The sequence below is a fragment of the Chelonia mydas genome, chromosome 7 (assembly GCF_015237465.2).
Source record: "Chelonia mydas isolate rCheMyd1 chromosome 7, rCheMyd1.pri.v2, whole genome shotgun sequence".
NCBI classification, from domain to species: domain Eukaryota; kingdom Metazoa; phylum Chordata; order Testudines; family Cheloniidae; genus Chelonia; species Chelonia mydas.
The window spans coordinates 42,036,355-42,060,908 of NC_057853.1; the positions used below are offsets into that span (position 1 = coordinate 42,036,355).

At 42.9% G+C, this 24,554-nt stretch overlaps 1 protein-coding gene across 1 annotated transcript in view; it reads left to right on the forward strand.

Annotated features, from left to right (window-relative positions):
• Positions 1–3,371: 3,371 nt before the first annotated feature.
• STIMATE (STIM activating enhancer) overlaps positions 3,372–24,554 on the forward strand; it is a 119,882-nt gene continuing 98,699 nt past the window's right edge. The window contains 1 exon segment of the mRNA XM_007055597.4: positions 3,372–3,742. Coding sequence (XP_007055659.3) covers positions 3,547–3,742 — 196 coding nt within the window. The 5' untranslated portion in view covers positions 3,372–3,546.

Sequence of the window (24,554 nt, forward strand, 5' to 3'; positions counted from 1 at the left end):
GGGCAGGGGAAAGCAAGTCACAAAGTTCCATGAAAGCGCCCTTACGCATGTGAAAGTTTCGCAGCCACTGGGAATTGTCCCAGACCTGCAACACTATGTGGTCCCACCAGTCTGTGCTTGTTTCCCGAGCCCAGAATCGGCGTTCCACAGCATGAACCTGCCCCATTAGCACCATGATGCATGCATTGGCAGGGCCCATGCTTTCAGAGAAATCTGTGTCCAGGTCCTGATCACTCACGTGACCGCACTGACGTCGCCTCCTCGCCCGGTATCGCTCTGCCAGGTTCTGGTGCTGCATATACTGCTGGATAATGCGTGTGGTGTTTAATGTGCTCCTAATTGCCAAAGTGAGCTGAGCGGCCTCCATGCTTGCCTTGGTATGGCGTCTGCACAGAAAAAAGGCACGCAATGATTGTCTGCCATTGCTCTGACAGAGGGAGGGGCGACTGACGACATGGCTTACAGGGTTGGCTTACAGGGAATTAAAATCAACAAAGGGGGTGGCTTTACATCAATGAGTATTTCAGGCAGGACTTCACGGAGGGTTCCAATAAGAAATGGTGCACCTAAGTAATTGTTCTTATTGGAACAAGCAGGTTGGTCTGGCCTCTGATTGATACATGCCTAGATTTACCTCGCTGCACCTTCTCTGTGAGTGACTGCAGTGTGACCTAGAAGAATGAGTCCCCTAGACGGGGGAGGGGGGGAAGCAAATGAATACAAAACAAATCTGGTCTATTTCTTGTTTTGATCCACTCCATCTATCTTTTACATCTTTGGCTGGCAGCAGACGGTGCAGAAGGACTGCAAGCCATCCACATCTCATGGCTGCTTGGCAGAAGACGGTGCAGAAGGACTGCAAGCCATCCTCATCTCTTGCCTGCCTGGCAGAAGATGGTACAGTAGGACTGCTAGCAATCCGTATCGCCTGCCTGCTCACCATAAGATGGTTCAATAGGACTGACTGCAGGACTAAAGAGAATGACCTGGTCAAATCACTCCAATTTTAGTCCCTGTGCCCATGTGTGGCCAGGAGCACCTCGGACATGACGATGACGGCTACCAGTCGTACTGTACCGTCTGCTGCCACAAGGCAATGGGTTGCTGCTGCTGTGTAGCAATGCAGTACCACGTCTGCCAGCACCCAGGAGACATACGGTGACGGTTACCTGAGCGGGCTCCATGCTTGCCATGGTATGGCGTCTGCACAGGTAACTCAGGAAAAAAGGCGTGAAATGATTGTCTGCCCTTGCTTTCACGGAGGGAGGGAAGGAACAGGAGCCTGACGATATGTACCCAGAACCACCCACGACAATGTTTTAGCCCCATCAGGCATTGGGATCTCAACCCAGAATTCCAATGGGCAGCGGAGACTGCGGGAACTGTGGGATAGCTACCCACAGTGCAACACTCCGGAAGTCGACTCTAGCCTCGGTACTGTGGAAGCACTCCGCTGAGTTAATGCACTTAATGCACTTAGAACATTTTCTGTGGGGACACACACACTCGAATATATAAAACCTATTTCTACAAAAGCGACTTCTATAAATTCGACCTAATTTCGTAGTGTAGAGTTGGTTCAGTTTTCCCTCTGAAAGAAAATCAGGGGAAGGTAGGGCTGGAAGGGCCTTCAAGAAGTCATTAAGTCTGTTGCTCCATGCTGAGGCAGGACCAGCTAAATCTAGACCCTCTGTGACAACTGCGTTTTCTAATCTGTTTTTAAAAACCTCCAATGGTGAGGTTTCCACAGCCTCCCTTACCTACCCATACGGGTAGAAAAAGAAAAGGAGTACTAGTGGCACCTTAGAGACTAACAAATTTATTTGAGCATAAGCTTTTGTGAGCTACAGCTCACTTCATCAGATGAGCTTATGCTCAAATAAATTTGTTAGTCTCTAAGGTGCCCCAAGTACACCTTTTCTTTTTGCGAATACAGACTAACACAGCTGCTACTCTGATACTGGTAGAAAGTTTTTCTCAATAGCTAATCTATATCTCCCTTGCTGCAGCTTAAACCAGTTTTGTGTTTTCCTACCTTCAGTAAATATGGAGAAAATTGATCACCCTTCTCTTTATCGCTCCCTTACCATATTTGAAGACTATTATTAGATCCTCCTTCGTCATCTCTTCTCAAGACTAAACAAACCCAGTTTTTTAACCTTTCTTTCTAATCCTTTTTCATAGTTGTGTGTTGCTAGACTCTCATTTGTCCACAGTTTCCTAAAGTGGGGGCTGAGACTTGGACCCAGTACTCCATCTGTGCCCTCACTCGTATCAAATGGAGCAGGACAATTAGCTCTTCTGGCTCAGATACACCCCAGAATATTAGTTTTGGTTTTGTAGCTATATCACATATTATATTCAGTTTGTGATTATCACCCCAAATTCCATTTCAGCAGTACCCCCATTTATGGAGATATACCTATCTCATAGAGCTGGAAGGGAGCTTGAAAGGTCAGAGTCCAGTCCCGTCTTCACAGCAGGACTAAATACCATCCCAGATCCCTAAATGGCCCCCTCAAGGATTGAACTCACAACCCTGGGTTTAGCAGGCCAATGCTCAACCCTTGAGTTAGCCTTCCCTCTAGCCAGTTATTCCCCAGTGTGTAGTTATGCATTTGATTTTTGCCTTCCTAGGTGAAGTACTGTGCCCTGGTCTTTACTTAATTTCATTTTGTTGGCTTCAGCCCAATTCTCTCGTTTGTCCTCATCATTCTGAAGTCTAACCGTGTCCTCCAAGCTGCTAGCAATCCCCTCACAGCTTGGTGTCATCTGCAAATTTAGTAAGCATATGCGCTTGTCTACTTTGCTAATGAAAATGTTGAACCCCTCCTGGCAGGACCCCACGGCGGACACCGTCCCCGTTTGACAACAGGCCCTTTCATACAAATTCTTCCTGTGGATTTCATGTGTTTAATAGTGCAGCGCCTCTCACGTTCAGCTGAGCCCGCGAGCTGGGTTTCCCCGGGCTGGGCGGATGCGTGGCGCGGCGAAGGGATTCCCTTCCCTGAGGCAGCCCGCTTGGCGGTGACGTGTTCGCAGAATTTCCCCCGCTGGGCAGAGCGTGAAAATCCCCCCACTTGCGAAGGGCTGGGGCGGGGGAGTCTCTCGCTTTCCTCCCCTGCCGGTACAGCGCGGAGCAGGCAGACTCCCCGCCCGCCGCACGGCGGCGGCGCTCGCGGACGCTGAGCCCCCGGGTTCTGCTCGCCTGTACCCGCGGCCCCAAGCAGCAGCCGCTGCGCTCCCCGCCCCCTGGGAGGCTCCGCCCCTCCTGCGCTCGACCCGTTCCGCAGGCCCCCCCATCTCCACCTCTGCATCCCCATGTTAAAGGGCTGCTGAGTCCGGCCCGCCACTTGTCTTCCGGTTAGCTCCTCCCCTCAGGTGCGGCCTCCACCAATCCGGGGCGGGTGGTTGTGTCCCACGTCGGTGGTGACGCGCCGCGCGTCCTGGGAGGGGGCTGCTCCGCACCGGAAGCGCGAGGCCCCCGCGGGGTGCTCGGCCGGTGTCATGAGTCCCTGAGGCCGGCGCGCGCCGGGTTGCCTCGCCATGGGGGTCCCGATCCCTTTAGTCCCCGCCAACGAGAGCCTGAGCCTGACGGCCCGGCCTGGCCGCCTCGCCGTGTCCTCCTCGGGCGCCGGGCCCGGGGACGGCTACCGGGGCTGCGAGAACGGGGCCCTCATGGACAGCTTCGGCATCTTCCTGCAGGGGCTCCTGGGCGTCGTGGCCTTCAGCACCCTCATGCGTGAGTGACCCCTCCCCCTTCCGGGCCTGGCTCCGCGACCTCTTCCTCCTCAGGGCTGGCCTCCCTGGCACAACCCCCGTCCCCGCCTTGGGAACGAGCCCTCCCCGCTCCGGGGCCGGTGTAACGGCAAAAACGGCAGCCGTCCATTTGTCCTACCCGTAGCCGTTACCGCCATGTAAGTCACAACACTGGCCTCCCTGGCACACCCACCCGCCTCGTGGCAGCGACCCTTCCCCCTTCCGGGGACCTCCTGCCCTCCCCCATGTGTGATTTCGAGGATCCAGATGTCCTGACCCCCTTCTCACACCCCATGTGTGTGAGAGTGACTTTTGGGACGCAGGCCTGGTTCCTCTCCCCTTCCCTCCTTGTTCTGTCTCCTTCTCTCCCCCTATCCCAGAGCCTGGTCTGGTTTGGTGTATCACCTTTTTCATGAGTGAGACTCTCCAGGAACACTCGTGACACCAGGGTCTAGCCTGGGTTCCCCCTCCATCCCTCAGGCACTGCTTACACACCCATTACCCTCTTATGTGAGTGAGAGCCCTTCCCCACAAACACCAGGGATGCCCCTTCCCTGGCTCTTCTCCCATCTAGCATCCCCTGGCATAAATGTCTCTCCACAATTGGGGTCTGGGTCGGGTTTCCTATCCTTTCCCCTTCAGACAACCACTTTCTCCTTGTCCTCATCCATCAGCCTCATGCATCAAAAATGCATGTATTTCCTTATTATACTAAAAACATATATCACTGGGAGTAAAAAGCTTGAAAAATTCTGTTTTCCTGGTGCTGTTAATGCTCACTTTATTTCTTGTATTTCTGTTTGCTTGTATAAAGGAAATCAATACAATCAGTGTCACTTGTTTAGATTGAGTCTTGCTTTTGGGTTCCGTTTTGCAATGCTTGGGTGACAATGTCCCTTTAATCAGTTGCACCGGCATAATAATGTGCTTTGTGAGGGGGATTTAAAATCTGGTCAGACTCTTTTCCAATCTAAAGAGTCTCTTATATGCCGTTGTCATGATTCTGTGAATATAAGGCAGGGGTCGGCAACCTTTTAGAAGTGGTGTGCTGAGTCTTCATTTGTTCACTTTAATTTAAGGTTTTGCGTGCCAATAATACATTTTAACGTTTTTTAGAAGGTCTCTCTCTCTATAAGTCTGTATATTACATAACTAAACTATTGTACGTAAACAAGTTTTTCAAAATGTTTAAGAAGCTTCATTTAAAATTAAATTAAAATGCTGATCTTACACCTCTGGCCTGCTCAGCCCGTTGCCGGTCTGGGGTTCCGTTCACCTAGGCCGGCAGTGGGCTGAGCGGGGCCTGCGGCCGGGACCCTGGTTGGCCAGGGGCCGGCAGCCAGAACCCTAGACTGGCACTGGGCTGAGCAGCTCAGCCCGCTGCCGCTCAGCCTGCTCTCGGTCTGGGGTTCCATCTGCCGACTCCTGCCAGCCAGGGTCCCGGCTGCCGGCCCCGCTCAGCCCGCTGCCAGTCTGGAGTCCAGGCCTTGTCCACACAGAGTAGGTACCCACCTTCTCCCTGGTTCTAGCCATTCTCTTTCTCTCTCTCTGCACTGAGATGAGGGTGGGAGTGTGCTGAGAACAGGGCTGGGGGTGAAGGAGCAGGCTGGGGGTTGGGGTGCAGGGTCTGGCCAGGAGCTAGAATGAGGGAGGGGGCTCAGGATTGGGGCAGGAGGTTTGGGTGTGGAGCGCTTACCTGGGCAGCTCCCATTTGGTGTGAGGGGTGTAGGTGGGAATGTGGGGGGGGGTGTGTGTGCAGGAGCTCCTGTTTGGTGTGAGGGGTGGGAGTGGGGATGTGGGGGGTGCAAGAGTCAGGGCATGGGGTGTGGGGGGGCTGGGTGTGTGTGAGGAGGGTGCAGGAGTCAGGGCAGGGGGCTGAGGGGGTGTGAGGAGGGTGCAGGAGTCAGGGCGGGGGCTGGGGTCATGAGGGTGCTCCCAGCTCCCTGCCCTGAGCAACTCACGGCAGGGGCTGGAGGGGATATGCCCTGAATTCCACCCCCTTCCCCAAGGTCCCCGGAGCAGAGAGCGCGCTGCAGCTCTGCTTTTACCTCTCCTGCTTGGGTGAGGTGGGGGGAGGGGGAAGCTTGCCTGCCCTGCAAGGAGAAGGCGGGGGGAGGGGAGGGCGGAAAAGAGCGGGCTGGGCTGGGCAGGATTTTTAGTGGCACACTGCTGTCTGCCCGGGTCTGGCAGATAGCAGCGTGCCGTTAAAAATTGGCTCGCGTGCCATGTTTGGCATGTGTGCCATAGGTTGCCGACCCCTGATATAAGGGATGGTGCCACCGTTTGCTGCCTTCTCCTCTTATTTGTGTTAGCCACTTTTTTCTTCAGTACCGTATGCAGAAAATGCCATCACTGGTTTCCTTTTTAAGTATTGACAATCTAGCGGAGTTTTTCACAGAAGCTGTATGTCCCTTTGTGCTTGCATGTGCTTCTGTTTAATGTAATGTGTAATAGTGATTGAAGTGTGTTTCCTAATTCAGCATGAAGTGATCTCTTCTCCAAAGAACAAATTACACTTCCCCCAAAAGTTGGTATTTCATACCTAGAATTTAGTGTTCTTCCTTTCCACTCTGGTGTGTAATAGTTTCTTTTTTTCTATTTGACCTGCTAGATAAAGAATCTTGGTCCTATATTTGTCTGAAGGAACCTACCGCAGCAAGATACTAAATAAATGTTTGCACTAGCAGTTTTTAACATTAGCCTCTGAACAGTTGTTGTAATGCAGAAGAAGAAATTGCTTACAAATGAAAATGGGGCAGTCACTTCAAGCTGACATCTTGTGGTCATTGAGGCATTGGGTCTTGATGTAGTGACACATGCAGTCTGCTCTGAGACTATTTTGTTTGCTTGTCAAATGTATATTTCTCATTCAGGTGAGGGGGAAAAAAAGCTGTAGAAAAGCGCAGGTTAGAGATCATTTGTTTAGTACTCGTGTGCCTTCATTTTTTGCATGTCTTAAGTTTACCCATACGCTAGAAAGAATGATTTACTTCACTCTTGCAGTAATATTCACATTTTCACATATGTAGCACCACTGACTCTGAATGACTTCCGTTGGAGTTAAAGCACTCAACACCATGCAGGATTGAGCTTTGCAGGTTGTTGTGAGTACTCTCTTAAAATTCTGAGATTTCTGTTGGCATTCAAGATTAGAATCAAATCTAGAAAGAGCATTTCAGTATTACTGAGAATTACTGTAAGTGATAGACTGAAGACATTTCTAAGTGACCAATGAAACATAGGTGATGGTTTATTGAAATTTATCATATTCGCTGGGAATTGATTGGAGCTGCAAACTTTCCAGGTTTAATAATTATGAATAAGGCTATATTTTAGTCATGGGTATTTTTAGTAAAAGTCATGGAAAGGTCACAGACTGTAACCAAAAATTCACGGCCTGTGACCTGTCCATGACTTGTACTATATACCCCTAACTAAAACTTGGGTACTCCGTGCGGGAGAGGAGGGGGATGCCACGGGTGCTCGGGGGGAGAGAGGGGTGGCCCGGGGGGCGCCACAGGTGCTGGGGTGGGGGGCGTAGCCCAGGGGCACTGGGGGTACTTGAGGTGGAGGGGGGGGAGGATTGACAGGGCTGGCAGGCTCCCCACCCAGTTCTGCGCAGCTCCCCAGAAGCGGAAACATGTCCCTTGGCTCCTAGGTAGAGGTGTGGCCAGGGGGGTTCGCGCACTGCCCTCACCCTGAGCGTCGGCTCTACAGCTCCCGTTGCCCGGGAGCCACAGATAAGCGCTGCCCAGAGCCCTCACCGCCTCCTGCACCTCAACCCCCTGCCTCAGCTCAGAGCCCGCTCCCACACCCAAACTCCTGCTGCTGCTGCTCGGGGGAGGGTGGGTATGGTGGCCTGAGACTGCCCCAGCAGTGGCTGGTGTGGCTGGCCCTGGGACTGTCCGAGCTGCTCAGACAGCCCCCAGGCCAGCTGCAGAAGTCACGGAATCCATGGCCTCCGAGACAGACTCAGAGCCTTCATTATGAGTCCTTAGCATACTGCTCTGGTATGCTGCCAGATGCTGTACTAGGCTTCTGTGGTTTTCTCAACAATTTCTGGAGAATTAAAAAGAAAATTCTATCCCTTATGTTTGTGTGGAGCATAACAGATGCAATGATGTCTGAGTCTTCAGATAAACAACAATATTTCTGACATGTGATGTGTCCTAATCTTCTCAACAAGATTCTACTTCTGAGACCTGAGGTCTAAGAAAATGTATCTTTAACTATTTCGCTCATCATTTGGACAGTATTACATATTGAAATATATATTGAGTGGGAGAGTGAAGCATGCTATAGCACAGGGGCGGGCAAACTATGGCCCACGGGCCGGATCCGGCCTGTCAGGGCTTTGGATCTGGCCCATGGGATTGCCCCTCGTGGTGCTGCAGGCCCCACGCCGCTCTCAGAAGTGGCCACCACCAGTCCCTGTGGCCCTGGGGGAAGGGGGGGGGGCAGAGGACTCTGTGTGTTGCCCTTGCCTCCAGGCACCACCCCCTGCAGCTCCCATTGGCCAGAAACGGGGAACTGTGGCCAATGGGAGCTTCGGGGGAGGTACCTGGAGGCGTGGTAAGAGCAGCATGCGGAGCCCTGTGGCCCCCCCCCAGGGGCTGCATAGGGACATGGTTCCAGCCGCTTCCTGGAGCGGCATGGTGTAGGACCAGGACATGCAGGCATGGAGCCTGCCCTGGCCACGGTGTATGCCGCTGCCACCCCGGAGCCACTTTAGGTAAGCGGTGCCAGGCCAGAGCCTGAACCTCTCCTACACCCCGCCCCCCCAACTTCCTGCCCTAAGCCCCCTGCCTGCACCTCGCACCCCCATGCACCCCAACCCCATGCCCTGAGCCCCCTGCCGCACCCCCATGCACCCCTTCCCTGAGCTCTCTCCCGCAGTCTGCACCCCTTCCCTGAGCCCCCTCCTGCACCCCAATCCCTTCCCTGAGCCCCCTCATACAACCTGCACCCCTCCTCTGCCCCAATCCCTTGCCCTGAGCCCGTTCCCACACACTGCACCCCCTCCCACACCCACACTCCGTCCCGCACCCCAACCCACTGCCCCGGCCCTGCATACAATTTCCTCACCCAGATGTGGCCCTCGGCCCAAAAAGTTTCCCACCCCTGGTATAGCAATATATTCTAGATAACCTGTGTTTTGTATTATTTATATATTAAGTCAGTTATAGTGGTTTTGTGGATTGTACGGTGGTCTCTTATTTACAGCCCTGCTTACTACGGAAAAAATGTTTTGTCAGCTGACCGACAGAGCAAGCAATGGAACAAGACCTTCTGTCTTTGCAGAATGGCAACTAAATGTACGAGCTTTGTATGTACGCTTTACCAAATGTGTACCTCATACATCCTACATGTTCTAAGTTTCTAAGTAATAAAGTTTCGTCTTATTCTAAGTGCACAAGTCATATAAACTAAGTCAAATAAAAGGTAGTTGAACAGAGGCATTAACAGGAAATCTTTCAATCTAAGGACTGTACAGGCATAGAATCATTTTAGCAAATATTTATAAACTAAACCAGGGGATGTGTACATTTAGAACCATATACTACCTTTTATCTCAGTGGAACTCCCAGGGATGATAGTGGAAGGTTTGCACAAAGATCAGTGGTAGAATATGGCATTAGGTAGTGAATAATTAAGACCCCTGCAATTGGTGCTGTCAGCTCAGTACCAGGTTGTTAGTGTGTTTAGGTGTTACTTTCCTTGTTCTGTACTCTGTAACTAATAGCCAGTGTCACATATTTCCCTTAATACTTTTCTTTGTGAGCTTTTCTGTTGTAAATATAGCCCAGATCCTAGTGAACCAATGTGTAAGGGCTTCCTATGGATTTTAATAGTATGTTGATTTAAAGCTGTATCAGAGTAGTTGCAAGGTTTTTGGAGGGGTGGACTTTATGTAGTGGAAGCATTAATTCTTAATCTGTCTTTCATAATAACCTGTACTGTACCCAGTATCCTGCCAGCTGAGGACTGGACTGTAGCCTTCCGTGCCATTATTTAACTGATCATGAGGTTGCTTTGTTTGGGTGAGTGGGACAAAATAACTGCACTACCAGCTTTGGCTAGCCCAGGGACCTCAGGGATGTTGTCAGTGAGCTTGTGTGTGTGTGCGCGCTTTCCGTGTACTGTCCCCAGCTCTGCTCAGATAGCTGATTCAGCAGACCTTGATAGTACTATCCTGTGTGGTTAAGTACTGGAGGCTTGAATGTCGTTGCCTCAATAGCGCTGTTTAGGCTGCTCAGTGCTTCTGTCTTTGGAGCTTCAATGTTAATAGTAGTGCATCATGTTAGTTCAGCAGACCTCAATGTACTAGCTCCCTGGATCAATGTTTATAATTACACTAACACATGTATGCTTGTTACAATAGACTCAGCTCAGTCAGTGGTGGGATTTTCCACTACTCCCTAGACTGGACAAAGGCTTAAAACGAAGGACCTTGACGTTTATCGGCTGAGACAAACAACTGGAATACACAACTTACCAGCTTATGAATTTCATGACATCTGTTTGTTACCCCCTTCTTCCTAATATCTTGAACAAAATATCCTTATTTATTGTTCTCTCAAACCATTTTATCTTGAACTAGATTAACATGTCTGCACTAGCTAAAATATATTTGCATAACTATCTAGTGCTAGTACACTAACAACAACTTTGCCAAGTTCATGTACCAGACAGTGAACTTGTAAACAGCTGCTTTAATATATGGCCTGATTTTAGTTCACAGCCTCTGGTCCAGGCCTCAGATCTTGCACCAGGCCCAGTGCTCCAGGTGTGTGCTCTCGCTCGCGCGCTCTCTCTCTCTCTCGCTCACGCTCTCAAGGTGTAGTAATCTTAGTAGATTTTTTTTAATTACTGAAATTCTTTCTAGAGTCACATTTAGTTATTCTAGGTACATTATTGAGAAATACTCATTCTGGCTCTTATCAACAAAAAGGTATATATCAAAAGAAACCAGAACTGCTGTGTGTAAGATGCATGAATAAATATTCCAACTTGAAATGTACATTTTTTTTAGGATGTTGCTTAAAACCTTTTCTTATTTCCTGGGGGTGTTGGAACTCCCTAGAAGCATCAGGAAAAGGAGCTATGGGCTAGGACAAAAGCTTAATCATTGGTCACACTTTCTGAATTCCCTCTAGTCATGCATGTTTAACCATAAATTGCTTCTCAATAAAAGTAGTAATATCAACAAAGTTCTCATTCATACAGGACGGGGGGAACCAGTGTTTGCAGGTTTCTTCATTCTTGTGCGATAAAAGGAATCAGCATTTGTAAGAAGCAGGAGTCAAAACAGAAACAACTTACTAACATTTTAAATAAAAATAAAAGGGTAGTTCTTATTCCAGACTTGACAGTTGTAGTGTTATTCACTTCATCTTCCACTTCAGAGTGTTTTGGGGCATCTTTGGCAACAGAGCTGTGGGCCAAGTGTGCTGAAGAAGCAGCAATTGTCACTCAGAGAACTCTTAAATTCCAGTGAAAATCTCTCTAGCTGTGGGACAGTGTTGACTTCTACAAGTCTCCTTAATAAAAGCCAGCTGGTAGAAATATTCGGGTCATGACTAGACTTATTCATGTAATAACTTAATAGGAATTTGCTTTAGAAACTGCATAATTATTGACTGTCTTGAGGGCAGTAGTTCTCTAATTTCTTCATTTTGTGGGAGCGACACGTTCGTGGGCTACCTCTTGTCTCCTAGCTCAACTCCCGTAGGAAGTATTGAGTTCTATTCGCTGATTATCTACTTAGAAATCATTTGGAGATTACCAACGTGAACTGATTTAAATAACTTATTTTAATAATGATTAAAATCAAACAGGAAATCTTGATTTTAAATAACAGATTTTAATCTTGTTTTGCATTTGTATTTTTTAGTTATTTTTCTAAAGAAAGGTTCATTCTAATAGGTTCATATAACCACTAAAACGTTAATTTGCCAATAAATATAGTTTTTATATTAAATGTTATACTTTTTGCTAACTAGAAATATAAGCATATCTATACATGTATGTGAAGCTATATAGTAGCTTAAATAAATTCAGATTCTTGCTTTTTACAATTTTTATTATAAAATGGTGTCTGATGCATTTCTTACTTACTAGATAATATTTGCTTGTTTTGTCAAGCTATATTTGGATGGGAATAGGAATTTGATTAAAAGTGCACAAAAGCAGCATTTTAAATTTGTTTTTATTAAATAAAACTATCGTAAATGTGTTGGATACATAAGGCAAAAAGTAAGCTTATTAAAGCATGTCTTGCATTTAAACCTGTTTTATTAAAGGAAGTATTAACTGTAGTTAGTGAATAAAGGGATTGTTTCTGGTCACTATGGGCCAGATTTTAAAAAGTATTGAGTCACCAAAAGATGCAGATAGGTGTCTAGTAGGATTTTCAAAAGCACCTGTCTGCATCTTTAGGTACCTAAATACCTTTGAATATCTGGCCCATGTCCTTTAAGTTTTTAGAATTATATCTCCTCCTCTCCCTCCTGGCGTTTATTAAGAGATTGAAGGAAGAAAACACACTTCCTTATTTTTGCAACTCCCAGTTGGTTTCTCAACTTTGAATGCACTAGCCCAAAGCAGTATTCTCTGCACCTGCTAGCTAAACTGAAACCAAAAGTAATTAAGGGTAAAGCTTTTCTGCACATCAGAAACAAAATACTTAAATTTGGAAAAGTGTAAATAGCAGCATTTGCTCCATTGCTAAGGCTGAAAACAATATGGATATTGGTTGGATATTCGTGTTGATCCCAGGATATTAAAGAAACCAGGTGGGTAAGGCAATATATTTTATTGGACCAACTTCTGTTGGTGAAAGAGAGATGGTTTTCAAGGAAGAAGAGCTCCGTGTAAGCTCAAAAGCTTCTCTGACCAACAGAAGTTGGTCCGATAAAAGATAGTACCTCATCCACCTTGTCTCTCGCTATTGTCTGTTTACTTTATTTGGAGGTGATAGGGTGAGGGTGGGAAGAAAGTGCAGGTGTTAGAAGGCAGTTCAACATGTTTTTATTTTGTGCTCATACCTGTGCTGCTGACCCCTTGCTAGAGAAAGATGTGAAAGTAACAGCAACATAAACATCTGGTGCAAGTAGTATATACAAACAAACACTCTTCATTGCAAAGCTTCCCTTGGAATATATTTTATTTAGAGAAATAGGGAGCAAGAATGGCTGCTGAATGAAATGGGGAGTAAAAGAAGTTCCTTGTTCTTACTGTTACCTTTTTACCAAGTAGATCTTGTAACTTAATGCCAAATATATATCACTTAATAACAATGTGTATCGTTTATCAGCTTGTCATCAAAATTAACATGATCTTGTCACAGTGTCCCATTCATGATAGTGGTATTTTCTGAAAATGTAAGAACCAGATGTTCATAACATTCATGTGTCTATTACTGCAGGTTTAAAAACAAAAATTAAATCTAAAAACACTGTGATGGTTCTTGTATTTCATTCAGCTTAGACACTGGTTTTAAAAATATCTAGTTTCACTTCTTGGTTTTCCTGTGTTAAAATAGCTATTGTATTTGTTGCTGATACTGTAGAGCTGTTTAAATATTTTCATGTTATGATCTTAAATTTATTTGTAAACAACTAGCTTCAAAAGCAGTCTCTCACTATGCCTTCTTAGTGATAAAGGGCTTGCAAGTGGTGTGCTGAGAAATGTATTATGTTATTCCCAGACAAATGAAACATTAAACAGTTTTCAACCATACCTGCATCTTAAACAACGTTATTAGGGCTTTGTAATTATACAAAGCCCAATGTATGAAAGGTGAAAGTGAAATAAATAAATAAATAAAAATTGACTCCACATCCCTACCTATGACAAACTATCTTAATCTGCTGTGTCTGAGTTCTGTCAGATTATATTAAAAATATATGGCATATGCGTTCATTGTACATTGTGGAGGGTGGATAAATTGTTGGATTCTTTGATATTTAATGAAATGGTGACTGAGTTTTTCTGGACATTAAGGAACAGTAAGAAACAAGATGTAGCTCCTGTTAATGAATGGTTGAAGTGGAGAAAGGTCCCTGGATCTCTTTGTAACAATGGGTGGGGTGTTGGAGGGTGGACAGAAGGCTGTGTATCTCTATGTGCAACGTGGTTGTAGTTCCACATGTAACATACTGAAGTTATGGTCAGTAACTCTGTTTATCTTTACTGTATTTACGGTATATTAGGTGTAAGGACTTATGGCTTATTGTTAATTGGTAGGTAATGGGTATCACTACTGGGTCAAAGTTAAGTAAGGATTCTTTCTGAAGCCTATATAAAATGGATGCGTTTATTCCTTAATTTGTATGTGAGAGGTACTTTCTCTGTGCTTCTGTAATTCACGTAGTACTTAAAAGAAAACCGCCTAAGGAAAAGTGCTTACAAGAATTAGTTTACCTTATGATATGTCATTGTACAGCAAAGATTTTCCAACTGGTCAACCTGCAAGTAAAATATAGTTTTCTTCATCTCATAAGTGACTGACCATCACATTTGCTAAAAAGTGTGTGTACGGTATTTTGATTTCAGGACTTCTTTAAAGTCTCCAGAAGAAGTGGATTCTCGGATATCCTGTTTCATTTTTTTAAAAAAAACTAATCTCAATAGGAGAACTTGAAGCACCTTGGTCACCATATGCTTTCCAAATTAATAGGACTGTCAAGTGATTAAAAAAATAAATTGCACAATTAATCACACTGTTAAATAATTAAATATATTTGGATGTTTTCTACATTTTCAAATATTTTGATTTCCATTACAACACAGAATACAAAGTGTACAATGGTCATTTTATATTTATTTTTGATTACATATATGTGCACTGTAAAAAACAAAAAACAAAAATAAAATAGTATTTTTCATGTTACCTAATACAAGTCCTGTAGTGCAATCTCTTTATCATGAAAGTTGAATTTACAGTGTAGAATTATGTACAAAAAGTAACTGCACTCAAAAATAAAACAATGTAAAACTTTAGAGCCCACAAGTCCACTCAGTCCTATTTCTTGTTCAGCCAATTGCTCAGAGAAGCAAGTTTGTTTACATTTGCAGGAGAAAATGCCTGCTTCTGGTTCACCTGAAAGTGAGAACAGGCGTTCACATGGCACTGTTGCAGCCAGTGTCACAAGATATTTACATGCCAGATGCTCTAAAGATTCATATGCCCCTTCATGCTTCAACCACCATTCCAGAGGACATGCGCCCATGCTGATGTCAGGTTCTGATTGATAACAATCCAAAGCAGTGCAGACCAATACATGTTCATTTTCATAATCTGAGTCTGATGCCATCAGCAGGTTGATTTTCTTTTTTGGTGGTTTGGGTTCTGTAGTTTCTGCATCGGAGTGTTGCTCTTTTAAGACTTCTGAAAGCATGCTCCACACCTCATCCCTCTCAGATGTTGGAAGGCGCTTCAGATTCTTAAACCTTGGGTCGAGTACTATAGCTATCTTTAGAAATCTCACATTGGTACCACCTTTGCGTTTTGTCAGATCTGCGGCGAAAGTTTTCTTAAAATGAACAACATCCGAGTTAAAACAGGGCATCATCCAAGACTGCTATAACATTAAATGTATGTCAGAATGCGGGTAAAACAGAGCCAGAGATGTACAATTTTCCTCCAAGGAGTTCAGTCGCAAATTTAAGTAGCACATTATTTTTTTTTAACGAGCGTCATCAGCATGGAAGCCTGTCGTCTGGAATTGTGGCCAAAGCATGAAGGGGCATACGAATGTTTAGCATATCTGGCACGTAAATACCTTGTAATGCCAGCTACAAAAGTCCCATGCAAACGCCTGTTCTCACTTTCTTGTGACATTGTACATAAGAAGTAGGCAGCATTACCTCTCATAAATGTAAACAAACTTGTTTGTCTTAGCGATTGGCTGAACAAGAAGTAGGACTGAGTGGACTTTGTAGCCTCTAAAGTTTTGCATTGTTTTGTTTTTGAGTGCAGTTATGTAACACAAAAAATTCTACATTTGTAAGTTGCATTTTCACGATAGAGATTCAACTACGGTACTTGTATGAGGTGAACTGAAAAATTCTATTTCTTTTATCATTTTTATGATGTAAATATTGGTAATAAAAATATTAAGTGAGCAGTACACTTTGTATTCTGTGTTGTAATTGAAAATCAATTGAAAATGTGGAAAAAAATTCTGTGTTGTAATCAACTGAAAATGTGGAAAAACATCCAAAATATTTAATAAATTTCAGTTGGTATTCTATTGTTTAACAGTGCAATTAATTGCAATTAATTTTTTTAATTTCCATTAATTTTTGAGTTAATCACATGAGTTAACTGCAATTAATCGACAGCCCTACAAATTAATAACTGGTCTGCATAGTTTTGGTCAATTAGGAAAATATTTTATATATAATATTGTTTGGGGAGAGAGAGCTGTATGTAGGTAATCAAGCATCTCTCTAAAATCTACATAAACTGACTGAAAATCTTGTCACTTAACAGTTAATATACCTTTTTCTACTAAGAGTTTGTCATCTAGAAAATTTAACAGATGACATGTCTGTGTACTGTTGAATGTTCATTTGAGTGTCACTTGCTGAGCAACTTATCTGGGACAAATAGACAAACTAGCAAACTAGCTTCTTTTTTTTTAGTTCTGTAACTTAAGTGATCCATTAAAACTAGGACTTCAGTTAGGCTTCCTGTGAGATTCCCTATCTCACAGAAAGCAGACTAGAAATCAGAACTTTTTTTATGATCCATGAAGTGGTGTTGGTTTCAGAAACCTTCTAAGGCATTTTGTTCTTAGGTGTTTTTCATAGTAGCTTTCTTGCTGACTTACTGTGATTGGGGGAGGGAGGGGAATACTACTTTTCTTAACTCTGTGGTATTTTAAAAAAATCAATTGAGGATGAGTAGAAGACCGTATGAATTGAGTAATGGGATGTATTGTTGTAAAGCTTTGGCCGTGTAAAAGACTGGATTTGTTGAAAAAAATGCTGACTAATGCAGAAGCCCTAAAAGTGACATAACTTTTGTCTGCATTAAGACAAGTGGATAAATCTGCTACACAGCATGCTATAAAACATACTCTAATTAAAATTTTCCCTAGGAATTACTGCTTTTGCTCTTTCAATTCTTTTCATAGCTGTGTCCCTATTTGAGGACCACGGACAGCTCCTATTACACTGGGACCTCAGAACCAGTTTCTGTGTTTGTACTGCAGTAGCTTACAGAGGTCCCAGTCAGGACTCCTTTGTCCTAGTCATTCTACAGAAAAGTAGAACAAAAACTCACCACCCCAGCATGCTCATGACCCAGGATAGAAGACAAGACTGAATAGGTGGATGATCATGGGATGGGAACTGGTATTAGTTAAGTTGGTATGTTTGAATAATTTAGTAATCTCTGGTCAAAGTAAGCTGGTGGCTACCTGTAACTAACTATATTAATGTTCTAAGCATTTTTATATAAAAAATATGGAGGTGGAAGGGTGTTAGGTTCCAATATTAAACTTACAGGCCCCATAGAAGATGATGCATCTTATTGTATATTTACATCATAGATACTAATATATTGACTTTTGGGAAAATGAGTGATCCTTGAGTTTTTTGTGTTTGGGGGAGACCCTGTAGCTAGCCTCTTAATCCTGTTTGTTTAGCTGCAATATACAATTTAAAAATGACGTTGCAGAGATGACAGACCAGCCTTATATATTGCACGCTTAGGGAAAATATGCATGTTTGCCAGTATTGACTAAAAGTGACTTCATATTATTCAGTCCTGCTTCAGTTATAACAACTGTTTTTCACTTGAAATTCTTTGCATGACACCTGGAAGCACTGCTTTTAATATAGGTTTTGATAGTACTTTAATGACTTGGTAAATGTCTTGATAGTGGAATATCATGAATGGTCTAGTGCTGTTAAATCAGCATATTTCTTCCAGATAACATTTTGGTCATGTCTACAAAGAGAAAAAATAAACTTTTTAAAACAGGGTCTGTATATTGTGCCTAAATTACCCCTGCCAGTAATGATCTGAGACCCATGTTTATCCCATTAGGAAAACATAAAGCATTTGCACATCATTGCTCAGTTGATTGCTGGATATAATTATGCTCCCAGATAATAGGATTGCTCTAAACATAACTTTGCATATCATTAACTTTGTAAAGTCTTTTAAATGTGCAACACTGACAGAACGTATCCTTTTTTTCCCTGGTATTTGATACAAAATAGTACACAGTATAAGGGGGGAAACATCTGTGAATTGTTAGCACTTGGTAGGTTAAGTAGAAGTTGAGGAGAGATTTGAAGTGTTTAACTTCAGGAAACTTCTTGATAGTGACTATCAGCTGATCGCACTCACTTATCAAACTGCAGAATGAGACTGTATTTCTGCTTAACATTTTATAATTCAGTTCCCAAGAGGTTGGCTTGTACAACTATAGATTATGCAGTTTTTGGCTTCTGCTGTGATGTTAATTTCCTGGTTAATAGGATTTGATTTAAACTAATCCTTATCAAGGTATTTACTATGTGGATCCTTCTGACAAAATGAAAATTGGATCTGTTCACCACTGTCTGCTGATTGAATGCACAAAGAAAATAAATGCTTGAAACATTAGCCTTTTCATACAGCATAGTCTTGCTCATCCATTCTGTCAACACTGCAAAATTATTCCCAGTATAACTGAGGGTGGCATTTCTTTCAGTGAAATGAGCATAAGTTTACAATTCACATCAGAATGGGTATGCATGTGATATAGTGAAGCAATGAATTGTTCTGGAATTATTAAAATTGACAGTTGTTCTGTACCTCACGTTTGCTTTTCAGTTACTAAGCCAAGGTATTCTAAGGGTCATGAAAACACTAAAGCTACTACTGTGTATCTCCAGAACCTGCTCCTTAATCCTTACTACTTTCTAGAGTTCACAGTGGCTTTATATTGCTTTGTGTTATAGTGCTGAATACTACACCAATATTTTGCTTTCTGTTACCTAATTCACTCCTTGTGGGGCATGGATCAGCATTCATGTCGCAGTACCTGGCCCAGGCTGGGGAAACTAACGATCCAACCAGCGGACCAAATCCATTGATTAATCCTGGTCACGTGCCACATTGCACATACGCTAAGAAGATTCATTCACACTTTGTTGGTCGGTGATTAGCCCAGGCCCTAAGGCCAAATTGTGCTTTTTTACAGTTAGATAAATATAGAGTAGCTCTATTGATTTCAGTGAAGGAGTTGAAAAGGAATACGCCTCTATTTCCAGTTACGCAGAATCACAAATTGTTGGATCCTAAATCTCTTAAATACACAAGAACTGGTTAAAATCCTTCACATTCGCTTTAGGCTGTGACTTCCTAGTGTTAAGGTCTACCCGAAGTTCTAGTGCTATCAGAAATGTGTAAGCATGCATTTGGTCATTTCTCTGATGTGCATCATCTACAATAAGTGATGTGAATGAATCACACACTGGCACTTGTTGTCTGAATCGAGATGTTACGTTGCATAGTATATTAATTGTAACTGATGGCTAGTATTCATAGCCATTACATTAAGCTTGTCTGTGTTCTTTTTATGTTGTTTAAAGGTTGACATTAAGGAGTAGCCTATGGCCATTGGTTAAATGATATATATATATATATCATCTGTTACTGTGCCCAAACTATGTCATGGAGAGAACTGAGAATCAAAATCAGTATGCTGGAATTTTGGGTAACAATTAAAGATGCTTAGGAGAGGGAACTTACAGCATCTTTAAATCTTAAGGGCTTCAAATATAATACCTAGATTTGTGTATCTGCCAGGAATTGTCATCCTATGCTTAGTGCTCATAACTAGTGCTGGTCAACAGTTTTCCAACAGAACAGTTTTCTGTCTGAAAATGCTCATTCGATTGAATCATATATAGAATCATAAAAATGTGGGACTGGAAGGGACCTCAGTAGGTCATCTCATCCTGTCCCCTGCACTGAGGCAGGACGAAGTATTATCTAGAGCATCCTTGACGGGCTTTTCTAACCTGTTCTTAAAAACCTCCAATGACAGAGATTCCACAATCTTCCCAGGTAAGTTGTTCCAGTGCTTAACTACCCTTACAGTTAAGAAGTTTTTCCTAATGTCTAAACTAAATCTCCCTTGTTGCAATACAAGACAGTTGCTTTTTGTCCTATACTCCATGAATAAGTAGAACAATTTATCACTCTTCTCTTTATAATAGTCTTTTACTGCTTGAAGACTGGTCCTCCCTCAGTCTTCTCTTCTCCAGACTAAACAAACCAATTTTGTTTTTCAATCTTTTCATGTAGGTCATGTTTTCTAGACCTTTAATCGTTTTTGTTGGTCTCCTCTGGACTTTTTGTCTACATATTACCAGAATTGTGGTGCCCAGAACTGGACAGTATAATCCAGTTGATTCCTTATCAGTACTGAGTAGTGGAAGAATTACTACTTGTGTCTTGCTTACAATACTCCTGCTAATACATCCCAGAGTGATGTTCGATTTTTTTTTTTAATTTATTTATTTATTTTTTGCAACAGTATTACATTGTTGACTCATTTATATTGTGGTCCGCTATAACCCCCCCAATAATTTTCTGCAGTACATTTTTTTAAGGCAGTCATTTCCCATTTTGTATTTGTGCAATCCTGTCCTCCAGAGCATTTGCAACCCCTTCCAGTTGCAAACTTTATAAGTGTGCTCTGTGTACCATTATCCAAATCATTTATGAAGAACCAGACCCAGGACAGATACCTGTGACAGGCACACTCAATGTGCCTATCTAGCTTGACTGTAAACCATTGATAACTAGTCGAAGTACAGTTTCCAACCAGTAATGCATTAATCTTTTCCCTTAGGCTGCTTCCTATGGGGTCTTGTTACCAATTCTCTGAGTTTTCTAAAATCTGTCTTCTTGAAGTCTCCTGTCTTTATTTTGCTGTTTTCCCTTCTACCATTCCTTAAAATCATGATTTCTAGGGCTGTCGATTAATTGCAGTTAACTCACGTGATTAACTCAAAAAAATTAATTGCTATTAAAAAAAAAATTGTGATTAATCGCAGTTTTAATCGCACTGTTAAACAATAGAATACCAACTGAAATTTATTAAATATTTTGGATGTTTTTCTACATTTCATATATATTCTGTGTTGTAATTGAAATCAGTGTATATTATTTATTATAAATATTTGCACTATAAAAAGATAAACAAAATAAGTATTTTTCAATTCACCTCATACAAGTAATGTAGTGCAGTCTCTCTGTTGTGAAAGTGCAACTTACAAATGTAGGGTTTTTTTTTGTTTTTTGTTTTTGTTTGTTCTATATCTGCAGTCATAAACAAAGCAATGTAAAACTTCAGAGCCTGCAAGTCCACTCCGTCCTCCTCCTTGTTCGGCCAGTTGCTAAGACAAACAAGTTTGTTTATATTTACAGGAGATAATGCTGCCCTCTTTTATTTACAATGTCACCAGAAAGTGAAAACAGGCATTTTCATGGCACTTTTGTAGATATTTACATGCCACATATGCTAAACATTTGTATGCCCCTTCATGCTTTGGCCACCATTCCAGGGGACATGCTTCCATGCTGATGATGCTAGTTTAAAAAATTATGCGTTTATTAAATTTGTAATTGAACTCCTTGTGGGAGAATTGTATGTCCCCAGCTCTGTTTTACCCACATTCTGCCATATTTTTCATATTATAGCTGTCTTGGATGATGACCCAGCACATGTTGTTCATTTTCAGAATACATTCGCTGCAGATTGGACAAAACGCAAAGGTGGTACCAATGTGAGATTTCTAAAAATTGCACTTGACCCAAGATTTAAGAATCTGAAGTGCCTTCCAAAATCTGATTGGGATGGGGTGTGGAGCATGCTTTCAGAATTCTTAAAAGAGCAACACTCCAATGCAGAAACTACAGAACCCAGACCACCAAAAAAGAAAATCAACCTTCTGATGGTGGCATCTGACTCTGATAATGAAAATGAATGTGCGTCGGTCCACACTGCTTTGGATTGTTATCGAGCAGAACCCCTCATTAGCATAAACACATGTCCCCTGGAACAGCGGTTGAAGCATGAAGGGACATATGAATCTTTAGCGCATCTGGCACGTGAATATCTTCCGACACCGGCTGTAACCGTGCTGTGTGAATGCCTGTTCTCGCTTTCAGGTGACATTGTAAACAAGAAGCAGGCAGCATTATCTCCTTCAAATGTAAACAAACTTGTTTGTCTGAGCAATTGGCTGAACAAGAAGTAGGACTGAGTGAACTTGCAGGCTCTAAAATTGTACATTTGTTTTATTTTTGAATGCAGGTTATTTTTGTACATAATTCTACATTTGTAAGTTCAACTTTCATGATAGTGCACTACAGTACTTGTATTAGGTAAATTGAAAAATACAATTTCTTTTGTTTTTTTACAGTGCAAATACTTATAATCAAAAATAAATATAAAGTGAGCACTGTACACTTTGTATTCTATGTTGTAATTGAAATCAATATATTTGAAAATATAGAAAACATCCAAAAATATTTAAATGGTATTCTATTATTGTTTAACTGTGCAATTAATGGTGATTGATTTTTTTTTAATCGCGTGATTAATTTTTTTATTTGCTTGACAGCCCTAATGATTTCATCATTTCATGATCACTTTCACCCAAGCTGCCTTTCACCTCCAGTTCTCAGTCAGAATGGTGAGTATGTGAAGGGTGCCTTTTTTACCTCTGTAGTCTGCGGGAGGTGGGTAACTTTTGGGGTAGTATAGTAAAGATACTAAACTTACTACAGAGAGTCATGATTCTTAAGGATATGTCAATCATAGTGATATCAAAGGGCCACAGAGGGAAGCTGCTTGAGAGGGCTGGTAATCACCTATGGCCATGTGCTGCTGGACTGTTCAAAGCTATGATTCTCAAGAGGTCCTTACAGTGCCAGGGGAAGATATCCTATTGTGGCAGGAGAAACAAGGCTGCTTTGGCTTAGAAATGTCTATGCAAAGATGAAATATGCCTGCTGGAAACATCTTGTGAAACTGTGCATGCAGACACAAAGGTGTGCATGTTCACTCATGGTTTCACTATAGTTTAAAATCAGTGCTTTACAAGTGCTTTGATTCTGTTCTGCAAAAGTATGTTATTGGTAATGCTTTGTGGCTGTTTTCCTATTTTTTTTTGGACCATTGCCTAATACTGCCATTTCATGCTGTTAAAATAAGGCAGGTAGTTCAAAACTTAATTCTTGTGTTCCCATGTGTGCTTTGGAACTATTTTTGAGAAGAGAAGGCCAAGGGAGAAGCAGGGGCATTATGTTTCAGGCTGCGCTGGAGAATGTAAACAAAATGACTTGCATTAATGGGGCAGCCCTACATCTACATGAGTCTGCTTCCTCAGTGACTAACTGGCTCTGTGGGTCAGTGTTCTTGTTCATCCTGGCACCCTCCATGTCCCCATCCTCAGTGATGACCTCCTCTGTTACCAGCTCTATGCTGTGAAGTGTCTGCTGTTGTTGTCAGGAAGGTGGTGGGGTCCCGGCTCAGTATGGCATCAAGCCGTTCATGATAGGAATCTGAAATTGAGCTTCTTCTCTTCTGGTAGGCGTGCTGCAGCTCCTTCTCATTGGCCCTCATCCTTGCTGTACTCCTGGGTCTCCATGCCTCTGCAGTTTGTCAATACGCATCTTTATCCTTTGGGAATTCCAAAGCTTTACCTGCACATGTTCTTTCTCTGCACAGGCTGAGGAAATCTAGGGCCTTTCTCTTTGACAATGCAGCAGCACAAGGGTGAGGAGGAGCCAGGCCTGTGCAGCTGTGCTTGCAAAGGTGGGATAGCAGGAAAGTACACTGGGGTTTTTAAATGGGAAGCGGGCTTCTCAGCACTGACACCTGAGCAGCCATGGTCAAGAATTCAACCAGAACAGTTACATTGTGCGCTTGTTGCTGAAGGACTGCTTATACTAGTACAAGTACTTTTGCATCCTCACAGACATTAGGCCAGAGGATATATACTAATAGAAGGCTTGTGTTGCTCAGGAAATTGGTTTAACTTCACCAGTGAAAGTTGGTTGTTTTGTTTGCAGGACTGAAAATTGAGTGTGGACATGTACAAGGCAGTGCTGACAGGTGCTAGTCTTGCCAGTAAAAATTTCTGGTGTGGAGCAGGACTAACATATCACAAGTCCATACACTAGCACATTCAAAGTACGTGGTGGTGGAGCTTGAGGAAGTTAACAAGTGCTTATGCAGTATAGGATTACTTTGAGAGTGGGAGAGTTTGGAAACCTGTTAAGGTAGAATAAAGTGTAGTTTAAGAAAGTAGTATGTGCTGTTTCTTACTGTTTCTTCATGAAGCTTAGAGGGAATGAGGCACATAAAACAATCTCCTGGCACATGTTTCATTCAGAAGTATTGCTTTATTCCATCACCAGTCTGTTAAAAACAAACATTTACATCATAAGCATAGTAACCGTTGAACATTTCCCTTGGAATGCAATACAGATGTAAGTGATCCTGTTACTGATAAAAGGGTTTTATGGCAGAGTAGTCCTCTTTCAAGGTTATGAGCTATAAAGCAGTCCAGTGAGTTTTCCGTAGCTTTCTTTTCTTGTTTGCAATCAGCAGACAAGTTGTGACTGGCTCTCCTCTTTGGGGAGCCCTCAGCCACAGACATCAGGATGAGCCCAAGACATGCCATCTTTAAGGTGCAGTGGAAGATCCTTTGCACTCCTTCCTTTAGTAATAATGACTGGAGTAGGCTGGCACCGTGTCGCCTGGAGAGAC